Raw genomic sequence first — 22,370 nt, 5'->3', positions numbered from 1 at the left:
CTTGATTATAATTTGAATAGAATAAAGTTTGTGAAAATGACAAAGTAATCCTTTGTGGTCATTTCCGTAAGGAAGAATCACCCAGGATGAGCTGGTGCTTACAAGCTACCTGCTAGGAGGGTGTTTGCCAAAGGTACCCGAAGGGACGGCAGGCTCAGGAGAATAAAATCCAAGAGGGGAACATAAAATTAGCAGAACTATCCAAAACCATAAGCATACCAAGCCATTTGTAAACACAGTCAGACCTAAATTGAGCAATAATTCATTCTAATAAGCATACCAAGCCATTTGTAAACACAGTCAGACCAAAATTGAGCAATAATTCATTCTATTGGTAAGTCGCAACTCACGACTTTCCATCTGAAAAATAATCTATCTACCTCACTTCTTATGGACCAAAACATTTTTGCAACTATTGTTAGGTGGGATACTGTGTAGGGGTGTTTATTTTAAGAGTAAAACGGATAACAGAAGCCAAGTAGATTTATATGTTAGGCGTAGGGATCATTTGTAACTTTATACAGTAATGTATAACTCCTACATTTCCATAAGTAAAACCATTTCTTCTTGCTCTTTTCAGGATCAAATCGAAGATCACGTTGGTAGACCCTGACCCTGGTTCAAAGCGGGACTCCAAGGAGGAGTATGCCGCGACGTCGGCCTCTAGCGTGGTGACGCTAACTCCAGCTCGTCTTACACCTCCTAAGGACGAGCTGTAACGCTGCATTATAGCCTTCCTACAGACACAGAAGAGAGATCTCGTGTAACCCCCATTTCGAATATGGAACGTATCTTTTCATCCCCAGGGCTAAAATAAGAAATCAGAAGTCTTCTTATAAAATCCAGAAGGTGATTTCTTTTCAAGGATGACCTGGTTTGAGTCAGAGCATCGATTAGAATCTAAAGGATATGTGTTAAGATAGCTCCGTATTTATTTCGGTGATTGGTAAGTGTTGTCATAAGAAGTGCTATAGTTCCGTCTGAAAAACACATAATTACCCCGAGTTACTTCATGTCTGTAGCAGCGAACAGGGAGAGAAATGTGGCGTTTTGAGTTGCTCCGTTTTAGAAACGAGTTTTGCGAGGGATTATATTTTTCTTCAAATAATTGTCATTTCAGACGACCTCTTAATAGACTGAACGATTCCGTCCAATTATTCAATCCAGAAGCATTTACCTAATTTTAGACTTTCAACTGATTTACAAATAATCTCAAATATGAGAACTATGTGGCTCAGTCCAACTATGTCATGAGTGTAGCTTTGGTATCATTTGATGTGATGTTATCAAAAGAGTACCCTCCTCACACACCCGTCCTCCTCCACACATTACCCATAAATGTGGCTTTCCTCTCGAGGAACAAGTTTTGATCTCATTTATAAAGACTTGGATGAAAGTGAATTCAAGGAAAACCACCACAGATGACTTTTTCTGGCTGAAATCAAAGATGTTTGTAACATGAATTTCAGAAGGCTCAGTGTTTCCACATACAGAGGAAACAAACTTGTGAATAGAAATACTTTCCTAACCACAGACTTCAGTTTGCGAACAGTGATGATGTGTTTTTTGTACCCAAAATGGATATAGAACAAAATTATGAATCCTAACTTTTTGTTATAGAATCTTCTTCTCCCCGTGTACCTCCGGTATGAACTCATCTGCAAAAGAAAGACCTGAATCTAAGTACAATCTGCGCATGCTCGGGGCAGGGCGATAGGTGTGCGCAGATGCTTATTGGTCCCTATGGGACATAGATTCAGGGAATTTTGCTATTTTTTTATATGCATTTGTATTATACAGGGAATTAACCAATTCACCAAGTCTTATTCCTGGACTTTTCATAGGGGCTGGCCCACTGGATTTGTTCTGAAATAAGTAGTGAAAACTGGCAAAAAGTTAAGTTGTTAATGATGGAAAGCAAGGTGAAAAAAGAGTACAACATGTCGAGTTAAATAAACTCTTTCAATCGTAGCTTTTGTATAATTTTATGCAGGCTAACTACCATTTTCATAGTCTGTTACCAGTCCAAAATGGAGAGTTTTAAGTAAATAAAAACATCAAAAGTCACCTTACATTGCCTTCAAAATTTATATTGAAATGTAACGAATTTTGGACCAGATTTGTAATGAAAATAAATTAAGAATTACCAATAACTGATGTAGGTTAACAGGTGTACTCAGCATTCAACCATGTCTCCTTTTTCGATCAATTTATTTAATGAAAAATTATACAAACGCTGTGCTCCACGTTCCTTTTATTCATTTGTAATTTCCGTTGTATCTTAAACATGATATGAAGGCCTTGCTGAAGAAAAAATAAAGGGATATAAATAATAATACAATATCCAGGACTCGAGATGTAAAGTAGAGTGAAGATTGGTGCAAGTAATTAAGCTACTGCACCAAATTGTGAGAGAAACAGAAATGTGAAAATTGCAAGATTAAAAGTCTCCTGTAATTGGTAATATAAACAATGTTATTAATAAACTCGTTAGTAATTTGGAAGACGAGAATATTAACAGTAGATCTCTTATAGTAACATGAAGCTCAATAATTGGGGAAAAGAATATAAGAAAGGTAAAAAATTATTTTTTTATATCCTATTCATTAGGTATTCCTAAATATTAAAAACACAAATTATTAGTATTTTTAGGATTGATAATAGACAAACAATTTTTCTATTCTAAATATTTTTATATCCCATTTGTTTGGTAAGCCCTTAATATTTAAAACACAAATTATTAGTATTTTTAGGATTGGTAATAGACAAAAAAGTTTTCTATTCTGAATATTTTTATATCCCATTTGTTTGGTAATTCCTAAATATTAACAACACAAACTATTCGTTTTTTAGTATCGATAATAGGTAAACAATTCCTCTAGTTTGAAAAAGGAATTAAGTATTTGTTCTTGTACAGAAGATCCTCAGCTTTCAAACATCCGGAGATACAAACACATATTCAACTGAAATCATAAATTTCAGATATTTCATAATGAAATAATCTACTGTAATAAAACCATATTGTATAATTTAATTCCGTAAGGAAGACGATATTTGCAATACAAAACAGGACAATTTGTTAACTTTCGCAGCTAAAAACCATTGGCGTGTGAGTTAGGTTAAGCGTAGCGCAGGCCAAAATGTAACAAAATTTAACCTACAAACAATTTGACTTCCAAACAAGAGGGGTTTACATGGTCGAACTGATCGTCAAACGCGGTTCGACGGACAAGTGTTTGTAGTGATGTTCGAGCGTGTGAACGGGGTATTTGTTTGTCGAACAGTTCGAAGAACGTCAGATCTAGCCTGACTTTTGTGGGCGGGGCTTCCTTGTCCACAAACCTTATGCATTTGCGACTGACTCCATCTCTTCGAACCGTTTGACAAGCAGGTTCGAGACCCGGTTCGACGAACAGTTCGACCGCGTCAACCCCGCTTAGCAAACAGCTTCTTAGAACATATTAAGTTTCTAAGATGATGACTTTTTGTAACCATTAATTAACTATATTGGAATTAACCTTGTAAGAGTATTTGTACAAAATTTTAATATCATTATGTAATACTATTGTGATTTTTGACAATTGTGTTTGTAATGATGACATCCCACCAATGAACTTAACTCTCTGTAACTTAGATTGATCTTATTACGTAATATTCTAGGTATAAAAGTGTTGTAATCAGTTTGTATTGTTATGTTATGTTATTTTGAATTCTGAAAGGGACACATGTAAAACCCTGTGACTGCCAGTCAGTGGATACAGAAATAAAATAAATGTACATAGGCCTACAATTAATGTTTGTGAGTGTGTGTACATCTAAACGCACAAATATATATATATATATATATATATATATATATATATATATAATGTGTGTGTGTATTTTTATATATATACTACCCAGACATACCCTCCCACAAAACCCCAGTGCGAGTGCTCCATTAAAATATGATGTCAAATTATATAAACTTTTTTCTCCAGAAATGCAAACCAAAAATGATGTTGGCCATAAGACAATTTAGTTTATTTATATTTAAGGTAATTATATATTTGTGAGTATCATCCGATCGATGGTTATCAAAATTTGTGTTTGTTTCGTTTGAAATCATTCTCTTTGTTTCCCCATTTGAAAACGTTTGGAGTTTCTCTCCACCATCTTTCTTGTAGTTTGGAATTGGGAAAGCAAAGAGTTTTGTCCAAGAAGTATACTTAATAAATATACAATATTTCTTATTTGTTGCCTGAACAGGTAGACTGGTCTTATTAATTAAATATACTTCAAAATACAACTGCAAGCTATCAGTTCCAAATATTCACGTGGCAAAATTTTGATTACTGGCTGAAAGTTTTCCATGAATTCTTTTCTGATCTATATATCGTCATCTATTATTTTTGTTATGAAAATTTCTTAGGAATATACTGCATTGCATGCAGATAATGTAAATTGCACAAAATTATATATTGTAAATTTATGCCATGCATTTCAACAAAAGTATTTGCCAAAAACTATCAACTGTTTTAGTAAGAAGAGATAGTTATTCTCAATGTATTCAAGATGTTTATTCCTATAATTTCTTCTCTATCTCTTATCGCTAAGCTTTATTGACATCTCCTCCTTCTCTCTATTCCATTCTCACACACTAAAAGCTAGATTGAATATTTCAAATCCCAATATCTTATTCACACATAGGTCTTCGACTTACAAACATTCGGAGAATAACAAAAAGATAAAGCAATACTGAGATTAAACAATATTATATCATTTAATACAGCAAGCAAAACAACATTAATTTTGTAATAACCTGATATCTATTTCATATGAAATCCGACTATATGTTGACTTTTGTTACTGGATATCATAGGCATGGGATTCAGGTTAGGCCTACCCTAGATCAGAATTTAACAAACTTGGACTTACATACAGCTTCTTGGAATCAATCAAGTTTGTAAGTCGAGGAACCTCTGTAGTATACATTGAATCTTCCTTTATGAGGAACTCGATATATACAAAATTAAAAAGGTAAGCTTAAAATCAATCAAGTTTGTAATTCGAGGAACCTCTGTAATATACATTGAATCTTCCTTTACGAGGAACTCGATATATACAAAACTAAAAAGGTAGAGGAAAGAAATCTGTCAAAGAGTTCTGCAAACCCTTTTGTCTCCAAGATTTATGTGGCCATGAATGAAAAAAGACAAATATTCAATTTTATTTCCACCATTCGATTGTTTCTATGATCTGTAACTTATCATTTGAGATGAAAAGCAGCGTTCAATTTATATAATCTATATATTTTCTTAGATAATGTAATTTTTTTTAAATAGGGGCATTTGTAAAATCAAGTTATTAAATTATCATTATTTTTTTTAGATTAGATGACGAAATCACCTAAAGAAATGTCGATACATTTTAATTTTCTTATTACAATTTTGTTTATGTAACTATCTTTATGAAAATAATTTTCTTCAAATTATGCAGTCTTGATTTTTTGGTTTCAATTTACTTAGATTTTTTATATGTACCTTTAATTAAGAATACTTTTGTTTTAACATAAAATTAGCAAATAATTTTGTTGTATTGAAGTGTATTTGGTGAAATAATTTTTCTTATAATAATTCCACATTGCATACATATATATATATATATATATATATATATATATATATATATATATATATATATATATATATATACAGTATGTATATATATATATATATATATATATATATATATATATATATATATACATATATATATATATATATATATATATATATATATATATATATATATATATGTATCTATATATACTGTATAACTATAGGCCAGCCATTATTTTGGAATGTACCTGAGTGAAAGAAAAGGTTAAAAAATTCTTCACAAAATTGATCATGTTTGTGCATCAAAAAACATGTGTATAAATCTATGCAAAAATAATAAGGGATGAAGTTATTCCTCAAATGAATTGAACATTTAATTTAGGGAATTTTTTTTAGTAATTTTACAATAAAATGAAAACTGAGTCAATGAATTTTATTCTTCACCTCGTTTCTAAAACCAGAGTTGTCACTATTTTTCCGAAGTGGAGGCTATTGGAGGGAAACATGAATATTGTTTAGGGTTGTCATGGCCGATGTGGTAACGTAACTAACGGGCGAAACGCCAGACAGCACAACCAGGTCTAATTCCTTAGATATATTATTATCATCATTATAATTATTTGCTAAGCTACAACCCTAGTTGGAAAAACAGGATGCTATAAGCCCAGGGGCTCCAACAGGGAAAATAGCTCAGTGAGGAAAGCAAACGAAGAAAAATAAAATATTTTAAAAACAATAAAATAAATATGACAAATTCGGAGATAATTTGTATTTTTCCTAACCATACAAACCTTAGCTATTTACATGGGGTATTACTTTCGGCGTAGCTGAAATGGCGAGCCATTAGATTTTTAACGAGGGTTAACTACCCCCGCGCTAGTTAGCAGGGGTAGGGGAGGGGTAGCTAGCTACCCCTCCCCCCTCACACACTGGTGAACTGACTCACTTCGCTTAGAGGTAGGACTTGACTTGGGGGACAGGGCTGGCAGGCAAATATGTGTAAATAGCTAAGGTTTGTATGGTTAGGAAAAATACAAATTATCTCCGAATTTGTCATTTGGTCCGTAACCGAAATACAAACCATGCTATTTACATAGAGTGACTTACCCCTTAGGAAGGGTGGAAAATCCCCAGCCAAACTGGCTTTGGCTTTACCCGGGGACTCAGAATCTGAGTGAGCAGCACTTCGAGAAAAAGAGTCCCTGCACCTCACAAGTTCCTTGCTCCGCAAGGAGTGTGCGGCCTACATAAGCTTGTGTGTGGAGGGATGAAGCGTGACTTGTCCTAGGCAGTCGACCTGACGACCTTTAGATGGAATTCTGGACTAGGACTTTCCCAATACCACCTCATCAGGGTATGGGAGACGCGGCAGTATTATTTTAATACTAGGAACACAAGGAAGCATGGTTTACCTGCAGAGGTTTGAGGTCAGCTATGCAGAGAACCTAGGTTGCTGCTTTCCCCAAGGGAGGGGAGGATGAAGAAAGAAGTAAGGGCCAGACATACCTCTTTCAATCATGCAGTCTGACACCAGGTAACAATGCCCCCAACCTTCTGCTACTTGTCCAAAAAGGAGCCTGAGGTTAGACCAGCTGTTGTGTAGCCACCACAGGCCGATAGAAAACGTATCGAGGCTCCTGTGGGTCACGTCCTGCAGGTAGTGGGCTGTGAAGGTCGTCCGACGCTTCCAGACTCCAGTTTGTAGCACCTGCGTCACAGAGTAGTTTTCTTGAAGACCAGTGACGTTGCGATGTCTCTGACATCGTGTGCTCTAAGGCTACATGACGGAGGAGGGTCTGGATTCAAGGCAAGATGGATGGTCCTTGAATCCAGGCTGCAAAGGTATTCTTAGTGACCCTCCTCTTCGTCCTTCCTGTGCTCCCAAACAGGGCTTGCACGTGAGGACGAACTGCAGCTGTTCTTTAAGATAACACCTCCGACTCCTTACTGGGCATAGTAGGAGAAGGCCTGGGTCATCTGTTACACAACGGAGACTCGAAATCCTGAAAGAGTCAAACCGAAGGTTTGGGTCTCCAAGATATTGAGTCTAGTAACCGACTCAGGGACGAACCCGAACGTTACCTCTCCCTATCTTCCTGAATGGGCAAAGTCGTACGAGAGACCATAAAGTACGCAGATACGCTTGGCCGAAGCCAGAGCGAGCCGGAGCACCGTCTTCTAAGTCAGGTGCCTATCAGATGCCTAGCGTAATGGTTCACAGGGAAAAGTCTTAAGATCCCTAAGAACCCGAGCCATGTTCTATGGAGGAGATCTCACTTCCGACTGGGTGCAGGGAAGTTCGTAGCTTCGTATGAGCGAAGAAAGATCCCGCGAGGAGGAATTGTCTAACCTTAGAGCCTGAAGGCCAGGCTTGAGGCTGAGCGATAGGCTTTACCGCCGAGAGCAAAAGGCGTATTTCCTCCCGCAGATGGACAATAACTCCGCTAACGCTGGAATAGTGGCATCGAGGGGAGAGATACCTCTCCCACGACACCAACCACAGAAGACTCTCCACCTCGCCTGGTGGACCCCTGCGGATGACTTCGCAGGTGTCAAGACATCTGCTCTGCGACCTGTTGCGGAACGCCTCTCTCTGTGAGGAGATTCTGGATGGACTCCAGGCGTGGAGCCGAAGCGGAGCTACGGCTTGTGGTAGATGTAGTGGTGTGGTTGCTTTAGTTCTTGTCGTGGGGGAAGCTCTCTCGGGAGTTCCATCAAGGGATGCAGAAGGTCCGGAAACCACTCTGCATGATGCCGTAGCGGAGCTATCAGTCATCGACAGGCTGACCGATAGTCTGGTCTTGTTGAGCCCCCCTTCCCCTCAGAGCCCACGGTGGCAAGGCGTAGACGTCGATGTTGTCCCACCGATGTGGGAAGACATCTAGGCAGGGTGCCTTGGGTCCAGGGCTGGGGAGAAGTACAGCGACAGCTTGAAATTCAAGGTTGTCGCGAACAGGACCACAAGGTCAGGGCTTGTTGGCTACTGGGGGTGCCAAAGACCACTCGGTACTCTCTATCTGCGATGCTCTATTCCGACTGTCGGAGAGCACATTCCTTTGTCCGGAATGAAGCGAGCCGATAGTGGTATTGAGTGGATTTCGGCTCATCTCAGTATCTCTACTGTAAGATGGGAAGACTGTTATGAAAAGGTACTTCCCTGCTTGATGAAAAAAGCAACAACCGTGGTGTTGTCGCTCACGGAGTGACTCGACGGGGCCTGAAGGAACTGTTGACGGGCCAGAATATGGCCTTCATCCCTAGCCCATTGATGTGGAGGCACCCTTCTAGTTCTGGCCATATGCTTGAGATACTTTGGTTCAGAACGTGCACCCCCCACCCCCTTCTTTGACGCGTCCGAGGACAGCATCAAATGCGTAGGAGGGACGAGAAGATCCACTCTCTAGCAAAGGCTTCGTAGGTCAACCACCACTGCAGGATCCCTCGTTCGGCAGATCCCATAGGACCAGAATGTCTGGGGAATCGAAGTCTTGATTCCACCGGGGCTTGAGTCGCCAAAGCAGGAGACTCATCCTGAGGCGAGTGTTTGGGACTAGAGGGGTCAAGAAGGAAGGTGACCTAGGAGGCGTAACCAGAAAAAGGCTGGAGACTCTCCTCGCCTGAGGAAAGGTTCTACTACCCTCCTCCGCCTTGCTATCCTGTCATCCGGTGGGATGGCTTAACGGAGATTGGAGTCTAAAATCAAGCCTAGATATCCCAGTTGTTGCAATGGAAACAGAGAAAACTTCTCAAGGTTTACCATGATCCTTAGATCTTGGCAAAGTCCCAGAGGCTTGTCTCGGTGTCGAAGAAGGATCGATACCGAAACTGCCGGGGTAGCCAGAAAGCAAAGGAGGCGGATGCCGCTCCTGTGTGGACATGAGGATTCGGGATGAACTTCCCGGTGAATGCCTGCGGTGCTGTGGAGAGATCGAAGCACAGCACCTTGAACTGGTATATCTGTTGTCTAGGCTGAATTCCAAGTACTTCCTGTAAAGACAGATGGATTGGGATCTGGAAGTACCTGTCTTTCGGATCCAATATGCACATGAAGTCTTGTGGTTTCCCTACCAGTCTGATCGAATCTGTTGTACCATACTGACCGAAGTTTGTACGACAAACTTGTTCAGGGCTAATAGGACGATGGCGGGTCTCCAGCTTTCAGGCGCTTCTTACAAGAAAGAGTCTTTTGAAGAACCTTGGGGGGAGCCGCCGACAACCTTGGAGAGCATCCTTCTGGAGCATGGTCTCGCCCCCGGCCCGAGGGGCTAGGCCCCTTTGCCGATCCCATGGCATAGGGGCTCAGCAACACTGGATTCGCTGACAGGGGAGGTAGAGATGCTACGAAACGGGACACGAAATCCCTGGCTGATCATGGAGATCGTTCAGGAATCGGCCCCGAGTTGCTGCCACTTGAAGGCGCAACTCCAGGCATCCCCCACCACTGGGGGATGCAGGTAGGGGTTGCCAATCCTAGCGTTTGCGGCCTAGGCTGCCCCCTCTAGGATTATTGCCTCCCCAGGAGGGCTCCTCGCCCTTTATCCCCGACAGGAGGGAGGAAGCTGCATAGACACCTTGTCTAGCTACCCGTGCCGGTTCTGATGTCCTAGGCTGAACGAGGCTGTTGAAGTTGAGGCGCTGGAGGCTTGTAGGGACTGGATGTAAGCGCCTTGGGGGAGCGAATTGTGATACGATTTTCTCCACCTCTCAGTCGCTCGTTCCTTGTCCTTGGGCTGAAACAAGCCCCTTCCAAGGATGGAAGAGTGTCTGGGTTTGCCGATATCCATGGTAGGGACCTTCGAGAGAAAACCTCTCGGTCACTGCATCTCAATGCTTCAACATCGAGTTTGCCCCCAAGTTCGACACTTGGTGTCGGGAAACGATGGTGCACGTATTTCGAGAGGAGGAAAGCTCCATAACCTTCCCGGAGATTCCTTGAATAAAACCTCGAGTCGCGACCAGATGGCCAGAGACCCAAGCTCGACGATCAGCCACGAGGTGGCCTGCCTGGTACCCTTTGCGGCTTCCTCCAGGTTCAAGATTCCCGAAGTCGAGAATGTCACCTGCCGGGCGGAGAGTTTCTCGAGGGAAAAACCCCCCGGAAGGCCCGTTGCAGCGGAATGGTGGAGAGGAAGAGCTAAATCAGGCTACCCCATGATCTCGAAGTATTCCCTCTGTTGACGACTGACAGAGGCAGTGTCAGCAGCCACCGTTGAAGGGAAGGGGATCGGGCGATCCTGAGGAGAGGGATGATGGGGCCTGCCTGAAAAAGGGAGAAGAATGTTACCCAGACTCTTCTGAAGATTCTTCTTGCTCTTGTACATGCCATGCTCTGCGCTTACGAGGTGAAGATCGTGACTATGATGATCTGAAAGTATGCGCTCCAGGAAAAAACTCACCAGGTTGCCCGTGTCACGAAACCCGACGGGAATCGCGGTCGAAATCGCCCTTGGCGCTCGCGCGATGGTACAATCGATGGTTCGCGCGCGGTAGAACATGAGTGCGCATGCGCGCAAGGACGCGTGGGAGCGCGGGCACGTAGGCGCGTGGGAGCGGGGGAGCGCGGGCGCGGTCGGAAGACCGAAAACGCGTAAGCGAGCGATGGCGCGTTGGCGAGCGATGGCGCGTTGGCGAGCAATGGTGCGATGACGCGCGATGGTTCTTTGCGGGAGATGGCTCGTCGGCGAGCGATGGCGCGTTGGCGAGCGATGGTGCGTAGCGACCGATCGCGAACAGGAGAGCCAACGCGTGGCCGCGTACGGCGATCTGAAGCGTGGGTGCGTTGGCGCGTTGAAAACGCTAGCAGGCAGGCGAAGAGTCGCGAGCGATCACTAGGAGATCGCTGGCGCGTAGGAGATCAATGGAGCGAGGTACGCGGCCAGAAGATATCAGCGAGGGGCAGAACCAGATGGTGAGGTTGCGCATAACAGCGAACGCTCGAGGGCGAGTACAGACGACTTCTCGTGGGCGCGCGGGCACTCAGAGACTCGTTCAAATCTAGAGCACAGTAGATCGTCGGCGAGGAGGTGAAGGAATCATCTCTTTCGCCTCCACCCACATCTGGAAGCTCGTGGAGTACGCTGGTGCGCATTGCGCACATCAGGAAAGGGGGCGCAGATGTGCGCTGGCGAGTAGGCGATCGTGGGCGTAAAAAGAAGGAACAATCTCCCTGCCTGTGTCTAGATCCAAAGATCCTGGGCGCGAGGGCGAACGTTGGCGCTCATTGCGCACATTAGAAAAGGGCGCGCAGATATGCACTGGCGCGCAGGCGATCGTGGGCGTACAGGAGACCGTTGGCGCACAAGGCGCGTAGCAGGAAAAAAGGGTGTCCAGAAGTGCCCTGGCGAGCTGAAGAGAGCTGACGCTCAGACGGGCTCAAAGGCGCAGGTGAGCGCTGCCGATCAAGAGATCTACGGCGAGACTCAGCTACAGGAGATCGCAGGAGAGAAGTCTAGAACACAGCAGGAGAGCGCAAGGGCGCTACTACACGCGAGCGCGCAGGAAAACGTGGCACTTAAGGGACTTACCCACATTGTGGAGTAGGCCCTTTTGCCCCGAAGGGACCGGTGCTCGTTGGAAACGAAGTACGTTGGCGCCCACTGCGCATCTGCGTCCAGGAGAAGGTCTGGCAGGAGGATCCTTTGCGGGGAAGGTGAAGATGAAGACGACCACAGGCAGGAGCACCATCATCAGGCCTCCGAAGAGGAGTCGCTGGAGTGAACTCCCCCAAGGGGGAGAAGCACTTGCAAGAGAGACCGTGGCATCAGCTGCCCCCGAAGGGGACTGAGCCCTCAGCAACAACAGCAACAACAGCAGAAGGAGTCCTCCGAAGAAGAATCTCTATGAGTGTCCTCTCTCGCGAACGAGAGAGGAACACTTCGTAGAAGAGACTGAAGATGGAGCACATAGGGCCGCAGGGTCAGCAAGTGACCTAGGAGCTAACCTCCGAAGAAGCGCTCCTGCAGCTGCTCAGCCCCTTGAGCGTAGCTGCAGGTGAGACCGCTCAGCACCAAGAGCATAGTCGCACAAAAACTATGGTCCGAGAATGAAACCGCTCAGCCCCTTGAGCAAGGTTACAAAAGCGGTCGCTCAGCACCAAGAGCAAAACCGCCGGAGGACCAGGAACATATCATAATTATTAATGGTAAGAGAAGTTTCCCCCAAAAGGGAAAGAAACTCAAACCTGGGCAGGGAACATCCCTCGGAAGGGAAGTTACCCACCCAAGGAGGCGAACCTCCTGAGTGTTCTGAGATGAACTGAAGAGGTATCGGTTGTTTCGGGAGAACTCCCAGGAGAAGGAGACACGCTCCTGACGAAGTCCTATAGAGGAGGCAGCAACAGCCAACTCCCCGAGTCCCAACAAGACAGCTCTGCTTCGTTGTCACATTAGGCAAATGGAAAACAGATCGTTAACTGTGAAAATAAAAAGTAATTAGTTAACATTCATTCCCCGGGAAGACTCCGAAGAGGAAAACCCGAGGGAAAAGAACACAAGAATTACATAACAGGCAAGAGCCCTCAACCCCACCTACACTCACGGGAAGGGGGAAGGGCGAGAACAGTAACAAAAACAGAATTATAACAGTATAATTATGCAATTCATTAAAGAATGTTCACTAAAAGTAAGAACGAAAAGCTCCAAAGGGAAAGGTTATAAAAAACTGAAAATTTACCAATACAATTAGATTTATAATTAAAATATAATTGAAATAAAAAGTACTGCGTAGCAACTCCACCCGAAAGGAGGAGCAATCGTAGTATGTAAAAAACGTAGTAAAAGGGTGAACGACCTCCAGAGAGAGAGAGAGAGACCGTAGTCAACTACACTCTCGCGTTCCTACGCTGAACCACTCCTTCCCCATAGGAAAAGAGTAGCAGCGGAGACACAAATAATAATAAGTCCAGAGATGATGGCTCCCCACGGCGCCCGTGGAAGGAGCCGACCGAAGGACCCAGGAAGAGATCGCGGTCCATGAAACTACATCGTAGTGGCCTGACTGCCGGCGGCTACATGGTGATATCGTACACACGCACACACAGCACGAACACTGAAAAGGAAACTTACTGATTTCTATACTCAAATATATACATAAACATAAAAATATGCTTACATATATATATGAGTAAAAGAAAAGTAAGTAATTAAGTAAAGACAAAACAATAAATGGCTGCCATGCGAGGATGGGAACAGAGACATCCGTTCGTCGTCTGAGCCAAAAGCGAAGTGAGTCAGTTCACCAGTGTGTGAGGGGGGAGGGGTAGCTAGCTACCCCTCCCCTACCCCTGCTAACTAGCGCGGGGGTAGTTAATCCTCGTTAAAAATCTAATGGCTCGCCATTTCAGCTACGCCGAAAGTAATACCCTATGTAAATAGCGTGGTTTGTATTTTGGTTACGGAACAAATCTCTTATATAAACTATAAAAACTTTAACAAAACAAGAGGAAGAGAATAAAGATAGAATAGTGTGGAAGACCATGGTACAGAGGCTATGGCACTACCCAAGATTAGAGAACAATGGTTTAATTTTGGAGTGTCCTTCTCCTAGAAGAGCGGCTTACCATAGCTAAAGAGTCTCGATAGGAGTGCTTTGGCTGAGAGACAGGGGTATTATCTTTTCTAGAGGAAGGTAAAACTGTAATGCTCAAAGTACTCCCTGAAGGGAAGGGTAGGACTCCTTACTCTTCCCTCCTCCGACAGCAGAAGCCTCGGAGGAAGAAGAAAAAGAGTACACAGTGGCCTTCAAAATCGAAGAAGGGAGAAAAGACTATAAGTGGTTCTTGGGCATTAATATGGGCGTACCAAAAACAGATTCCGAAGAATCCCTCTTTGACTTCTTCCTCTTCTTCAGAAACTCAGTCTACTGCATCGGAGTCAACTCCCTATACTCTTGACAGGGAGATTCCTGCGAACAGGAATGTCACCTGCAGCAGACACAAAGTTTATACGGGTTTACCTTCAATTTGCTTGTATACCGACCCCAGCCCTTTCCAGGCATGTTGGGACAGAGCAGGCATCACACAGCAGAACAATATATAAGAAAAAGCAAGAGAGTTTATAATTTCAGCTAAGCAGTAGAAAGTATGTCTATACTCTACGGTGGGGCCAAAGTGAGCTCTACCCGTTGGGTAGGTGGAGCCAAGAGTGTTTACCTAGTTAAAAGCTTAACAGACTGACTTGGCTTTGCTGAAGTCATACCCCTATTAATAAAATTTGAAGGTTTGCATTAGATATAGGAACAAATGTGTTTTAGTCATAATTTCTAGAATTCAAAAACATCCGCATTACGATAAATGCAAATTATTCTTAATCAGGGATATTGTAATATATTGTAATTTCACCCACATTAATCTATAACTTTATAAATATGACAAATTCGTAGATAATTTGTATTTTTCCTAACTATACAAACCTTAGCTATTTACATGGGGTAATTACTTCGGCGTAGCTGAATGACGAGCCATAAGAATTTTAACGAGGGTTTACTACCCCACCGCTAGTTAGCGGTGGGTAGGGAGGGGTAGCTAGCTAGCTACCCCCCCCCCCCTCACACACACCGGTGATTGCTTCACTTTGCTTAGAGGTAGGACTTATCCCGGGGAACAGGGCTGGCGGGCAAATATGTGTAAATAGCTAAGGTTTGTATAGTTAGGAAAAATACAAATTATCTACGAATTTGTCATTTATTCCGTAACTGAAATACAAACCACGCTATCTACATGGGGTGACTCAACCCTTAGGAAGGGAGGTAAGTCCCTTGGCTTGCCCGGGGACTCCATATTCGAGTGTGTGAGTACTCAAGAAATAAGGAGTCCATGCTCCTCGCTAGCATGCTGTGAAACTGCTGCGGCCTACATAAGCTGTGTGTGAAGGTGAGGAAGTGACTCGTCCCAGGAAGTTGACCTGGAGTTCTTCAGATGGATATCTAGGCTAGGACTCTCACAATACCACCTCGTCAGGGTATGGGGACATGACAGTATTACACTCAATACTAGGAACACAAGGGAGCATGGTTTACCTGCAGTGGATCGAGGTCAGCTGTGCAGAGAACCCAGGATGCTGCTTTCTCCAAGGGAGAGAATGAAGAAAAGAATAAGGGCCAGACAGATCTTTTCATTCACGCAGACTAAAACCGCGTAACAATGCCCTCAACCTTCTGCTACTTGTCCATTAAGGAGCCTGAGGTTAGACCAGCTGTTGTGCAGCCACCACAGGGCCGATAGAGAACGTATCGAGCCTCCTGTGTGTAACGTCTTACAGGTAGTGGGCCGTGAAGGTGGTCTGACGCTTCCACACCCCAGCTTGAAGGACCTGCGTCACTGAATAATTTTTCTTGAAGGCCAGGGACGTAGCTATGCCCCTGACATCATGCGCTCTAGGGCGACGTGACAGAGAAGGGTCAGGATTCAAGGCCAGATACATTACCTTGCGAATCCAGGCCGAGATAGTATTCCTGGTGACCCTCCTCTTCGTTTTCCCAGTGCTCACGAACAAGGCTTGCACCCGGGGACGAACTGCAGCTGTTCTTTTAAGATACAACCTCAGACTCCTCATTGGGCACAGTAGGAGATGGTCTGGGTCATCTGTTACAGAACGAAGACTCAAAACCTGGAAAGAGTCGAACCTAAGGTCCGGTACTCCCAGATTCTGAGTCTTGGCAACAAACTCTGGGACGAAGCTGAACATTACCTCCCCCCATCCCATTGAATGGGCGATGTCGTACGAGAGATCATGCAGTTCACTGACTCGCTTGGCCGAGGACAAAGCTAGCAGGAAAACCGTCTTCCAGGTAAGGTGGCGATCTGAAGCCTGGCGTAATGGTCCGTAGGGAGGTCTCTTAAGAGACCTGAGAACTCGAACCACGTTCCATGGAGGTGGTCTCATTTCCGACTGAGGGCAGGTAAGTTCGTAACTCCGTATGAGAAGGGAAAGTTCCAGCGAGGAAGAAATGTCCATTCCTTTCAGCCTGAAGGCAAGACTTAAGGCTGAGCGATAGCCTTTCACTGCCAAGACTGAAAGGCGCATTTCCTCCCGCAAATACACGAATAACTCCGCTATTGCTGGAATAGTGGCGTCAAGTGGAGAGATACCCCTTCCACGACACCAACCACAGAAGACTCGCCACTTCGCCTGGTAGACCCCTGCGGATGACTTGCGCAGGTGACCAGACATCCTGTTCGCAACTTGTTGCGAAAATCCTCTCTTTGAGGAGATGCTGGATAGTCTCCAGGCGTGAAGTCGAAGCGAAGCTACGGCTTTGTGGAAGATGTTGGCATTGTGGTTGTTTGAGTAGCTTGTGATGTGGAGGGAGTTCTCTCGGAACCTCCGTCAGGAGTTGCAGAAGGTCCGGGAACCATTCTGTGTGATGCCATAGCGGAGCTAACAGGGTCAATGAAAAATTGACCGATGTTCTGGTCTTGTTGAGCACCCTCCTCATCAGACAGAACGGGGGAAAGGCGTACAAATTGATGTTGTCCCACCGTTGTTGGAAGGCATCCTGGGTCTGGGACCGGGGAACAGTACAGCGGGAGCTTGAAGTTCAGCGCTGTAGCGAACAGATCCACCGTCGGGGAACCCCACAAAGTCAGAACCTTGTTGGCTACTTGAGGATCCAAAGACCACTCGGTACTCACTATCTGCGAAGCTCTGCTCAGACTGTCGGCGAGCACATTCCTTTTGCCTGGAATGAAGCGAGCCGCTAGTGTGATCGAGTGGACTTCGGACCATCTCAAAATCTCTACTGCAAGATGGGATAGCTGTTCTGAAAAGGTACCTCCCTGCTTGTTGATATAAGCCACTAATGTGGTGTTGTCGCTCATCACCACCAGGACTTGGTGGAACTTCTGAAGTGCCAGGAACACGGCCTTCATTTCTAGCATGTTTATGTGAAGGTACTTTTCTGATTCTGACCATAGGCCTGAGGTCCTGTGGTTCAGAACGTGGGCCCCCCAACCTTTCTTTGATGCGTCCAAGAACAACATCAAATCCGGGGGAAGGAAGAGAAGATCCACTCCCTTTCGTAGGTTCTTGTCTGCCACCCACCACTGGAGGTCTGTCCGTTCCGCAGGACCTACAGGGATCAAAGTGTCCGGGGAATCGTGACCTTGATCCCACAGGGACTTGAGTCGCCACTGGAGAGATCTCATTCTGAGGCGACCGTTGGGAACGAGACGGGCCAGGGAGGAGAGGTGGCCGAGGAGACGTAGGCACGATTGGGCTGGGAGTTCTTCTCGATTGAGGAAAGGCCTCGCGACCTTCCTCAGCCTTGCTATCCTGTCGTCTGATGGGAAGGCTTTGTGGAGATTGGTGTCTATGACCATGCTTAGGTATACCAGTTTCTGAGAGGGCTGCAGAGAGGACTTCTCGAGATTTACCATGGTCCCTAGATCCAGGTAAAGTTCGAGGAGCTTGTCTCGGTGGCGAAGAAGGGTTGCCTCCGAGTCCGCTAGGATCTGCCAGTCGTCCAGATAACGAAGGAGACGGATGCCGATCCTGTGAGCCCACGATGATATCAGGGTGAACACTCTAGTGAACACCTGAGGGGCTGTGGAGAGACCGAAACACAGCACCTTGAACTGGTAGATCTTAGGTACTTCCTTGAAGATAGATGGACTGGGATCTGGAAGTACGTGTCCTTCAGGTCCAGTGTACACATGAAGTCTTGTGGTCTCACTGCAAGTCTGACTGTGTCTGCCGTCTCCATACTGAACGGAGTCTGTTTGACAAACCCGTTCAGGGTTGAGAGGTCGATGACTGGTCTCCAGCCTCCAGACGCCTTCTTTACCAGAAAGAGTCGACTGTAGAAGCCTGGGGACCCGTCTACAACCTCTTGGAGAGCGTCCTTCTTCAACATGGCAAGAGAGCTCAACGACACTGGATTTACTGTCAGGGGAGATAGAGAAGCTGTGAACGGGACGCAATAACCCTGACCGATTACAGAAATCGTCCAGGCATCTACCCCGAGTTGCTGCCACCTTGCCGCGCAACTTTGTAGGCATCCCCCACTGGTGGACATGCAGGGGGACTGCCAACCCTAGCGTTTACGGCCTCGGCCGTTTCCTCTAGGGTTCTTGCCTCCCCTGGAGGACTTCTTGCTCCTTCTGCTCTAGGCAGGAAAGTGCTTAGACACCTTCGGCTTTGCTGCTGTCGTCTTCTTTGTTTCCTTAGCCGGACGGGGCAGTTGGGCCGCTGGAGGTTTGTAGGGCCTTGATGTCAGGGCCCTATGGATGAGGGAATCCTGGTTGGACTTCCTCCACCTCTCAGAGGTAAGCTCCACGTCCTTAGGCTCAAACAAACTTTTACCGAGCACGGAAGAGTGTCTGAGCCTGCTAACATCCGAACTGAGGACCTTCGGGTGGAATCTCTCAGCCACTGCGTCCCGTCGTTTGAGAATCGTATTGGCCCACAAGCTCGAGACTTGGTGGGCCAGAAACTCAATGGTCCGCGTGCCTGAGAGCAAGAAAGTCTCCAGTGCCTTCCTGGTGCTTTCTTTGGAGAGGTCCTCAGACTGCAACAGGATGCCCAGAGACCCCAGCCAGATGTCAAGCCACGAAGTTGCCTGCATGGCACACTTCTCCTGGCTTAGGACCTCAGTAGCTGAATAGGACACGTGTCGGTTGGAGAGTCTCTCAAGAGGGACTCCCCCGGTGAGTTCTTCCACGGAGTGGTGAATTGGAAGACCCAAACAAGACTTCTCAAGGATCTCAAAGTACCCCCTCTGATGGACTCGAGGAGGAGGGAGGAGCTTGTTACCAGCGCTGGATCTACTGGAGGAGGCAAGCTCAGAGAGGTGGCCCTCGACCTTGTCCCTAGCCCTCTTCATCCCCTGAGACCAGGGCAAAGCTGCACTGGCCCTAGAGGGTTTCTGAGTGCCGTAGACATGGTCCAAGACCGTGTCCTTACCCTCACAAGGAGGAATCTCTGGGTGTGGAATCTTGTTGAGGTTCCTCATGAGGGTCAGGACTTGCCAGAACGCGTGTTCTGACTCTTGGTGCTTTCCTCCAGAAGGTCTGGCAGCAAAGTCTCCTGTCCCCAGTGGATCTTCCTGGGGGGACACGTGGACATCCTCGGAAGGTCTAGATGGCTCCTGTCTGATCCTTGTTGACGACTTGGGAATCGTCTTAGAGTCCTTCGGTTCCCTCCTGGGAGGGATACAGGACTCAAGTAATGATGGGTGCAGGCTCTTTTCCACCCCTGGACGAGAAGACTTCTCAGGGAGAGGCGGAGTTTCCCCCCATTGGTGCGATGGGGGAACGGTCCGGCTCGTCCAACTCTCCTGAGGTTGGGTAATCCTCATCCGCAGGGGAGGGAGAGAAAGTCGGTGGGGGGAAGGAGCCTTGCGCAATGATCTGCGAGGAGACAGAATAGCCCTCGGAGGTGTCTCCACGGAGGGGACTCCTCTCTTCCTCTTCAGGGGGAAGGAGGCCGCCACTGATTTGTGACCCACGTCAGAGAGGACGGGCTTCATAGCCTGCACAAGAGCTCTGACCAGGGTCCCGAACCAGGGCTGCTGGCTGACAGTCGCGCTGTCAGACACTCCCTCTGGAGGGAAGTGGATCGTTCGATCCCTTGCAGGTGTCGACAAACGAGGGTTCGCCTGAAAAGCTGAAACAAGAGAGTCCTTAGACCTGTCCGGGAACCGCCCCTCTTCCGGCGAGCGCGCTGTTCTGGGCTTGCGGGGAGGGGAACGAGATGATGACCTGTCTGCCTGGCGACGATCGCGCTGGAGGTCGCGCGATGGGCCCTGTCCAGAATCGCACGCGAAGGGATCGCGTGCCATAGGAATCTCGTACTCGCGTGGGCGCGGGCGTGAGAGGTTGGTGGGGCCGTGGGGTCAGCAGGCTGACCATCATAGGGTCTCCGAAGAGGAGTGTCTGGGAGTGAACTCCCCGCGGGGGAGAATCACCGGCAGGAGAGACCGTAGGACTTAGTTCCTCCCTCAAAAGGTGTTCGGAGGGAGAAACTAAGCCTTCAGCTACCTCAGCAACAGGAACGGGGGTTTGACTAGACCCACGACATGCCTCCGTCACAACAACGTCAACGACAGACAGAGGATCTATCCGTGCTGTAGTTGGCGATTGTTTGACAGCTGCACCAAGTTTGATCATGTCAAACAGGGCTTCCCTGGAGGGCGAACCCTGCAGCCCCAAGGAAGCCCAAAGCTGCAACAAATCATGGTTATTGACAGATAAATCAATGTTCATATCCTCCTCTGGGGGAGGAGGGGCAGCCGCCTCGCTATGGGAGGCAACTACCTCTCCCGCACCCCGGAATCGGTCAACAGCAATACGGTCTAAGCTACCACTCGCCGGCCTCTCGGAAGAGACCGCTCGAGGGGGATCTTCGGAGGAGGAAAGGGCTACGGAAGAAGTCTTGGAATTTTCTCTCTTCAAAGAAGCCTCTGAAGGAGAAAGATCACTTTTAGACTTTTTCTTCCGGCGCCGGACAAACCTCTCCCACTGGGAGGTAGACCACTCCTACATTCGATACATACATTACCGCTATCACACCGTTGGCCCCTACAATGAGGACACAAGGTGTGGGGATCGGTGTCGACCGCCGACATAAAAGTCCCACAAGGGCGGCCGGGAAGTCCAGGGCATGTACGCATAATCAGTAGAGGCCAACTTCAAACACACTGTGAGGAAGAAAAAGCAAAAACAGATTAAATATGGCAGTCAGAGCGAGGGAGAGAGCAGACAGGTCTGTTCTCCGCCCGAGCCAAAAGTAATGTGAAGCAATCACCGGTGTGTGTGAGGGGGGAGGGGTAGCTAGCTACCCCTCCCTACCCCCCCCGCTAACTAACGGTGGGGTAGTAAACCCTCGTTAAAATTCTTATGGCTCGTCATTCAGCTACGCCGAAGTAATTACCCCATGTAAATAGCGTGGTTTGTATTTCAGTTACAGAACAAATAATCTTCAACCAAATATCATTAGTATTGTTTACATTATCACATAACAGTCCTTGTTTTCTTCATTAGGCTATCATATTAATGTAAAAATTTACCAGTACTCTTTATATTAGCCATTTATAGCAAAAGGTCTTTGAACTTAAGCTTATTATGTCTTAGTAAGTTGAAATACAAAGAACTAAATTTACGATTTTTCACTTACCGTATTTACACAACTGTACTTAGGAGACAGATAGTGCGCATCAGAGAACTACGAATAAATCAAGTGCGCCATCAACTACGATGGGGGGGAGGGCCAAATTCCTGGTTCCTGGTCGCTCACTCCACAGCACCACGTAGGATGGTAGGAACATTAACGTTACTGTAACGTACTGGTAGCGTGGGTGCATACTCCGCTGCAATATGCAAAACATTCATCATTACCTCCTACATAGATAAATGAATAAGCATAAAATTATTTCAAATTCCAAAACTTGGAGTCTTTGTAGTTCGTTGTTACAGATATTTAGTTAAAATTTCAAAATATATGACTAATAAAACACCTGAAAAGGAAAGCAAACAAAAGAACAGGTGGTATGTATGATAGCGGCCACCTGTATACCTGTATGTATAATTACACCTAACTTATAATACGGCAGTGTAAGGGGGGGGGAGGGGGTCGCAGGGGGGTGTTAGTCCCCCATTAGATAAGTAGGTAAGGATATGGCTTGTAGGTTAGGTTAGGTTAGGGGGGAAAGTTTAGGTTAGTTGGTGTCCATTTTTAATGCACGCTGGAGGAACTGGCCGCTTATATACAAAGGCTCTTAATATTATGTAAATCATAAAACTAAATTAATATCGTACTTCAGACCATAATAAACAAT

General features: G+C 46.0%; 1 protein-coding gene across 2 annotated transcripts in view; it reads left to right on the top strand.

Moving 5' to 3' along the window:
- The window catches only part of LOC137633355 (uncharacterized), a 12,240-nt gene extending 11,408 nt beyond the window's left edge, over positions 1–832 (top strand). For both annotated transcript variants that reach the window (XM_068365609.1, XM_068365608.1), the window contains exon 4: positions 581–832. In XM_068365609.1, coding sequence (XP_068221710.1) covers positions 581–719 — 139 coding nt within the window. In that variant the 3' untranslated portion in view covers positions 720–832. The remainder of the gene's footprint in view (positions 1–580) is intronic.
- Positions 833–22,370: the final 21,538 nt, after the last annotated feature.

Source organism: Palaemon carinicauda, chromosome 42, assembly GCF_036898095.1.
Source record: "Palaemon carinicauda isolate YSFRI2023 chromosome 42, ASM3689809v2, whole genome shotgun sequence".
In the NCBI taxonomy this organism is placed as follows: Eukaryota; Metazoa; Arthropoda; class Malacostraca; order Decapoda; family Palaemonidae; genus Palaemon; species Palaemon carinicauda.
The sequence above is the reverse complement of the archived record's forward strand: the minus strand, read 5'-3'. Positions and strand labels throughout refer to the sequence as shown.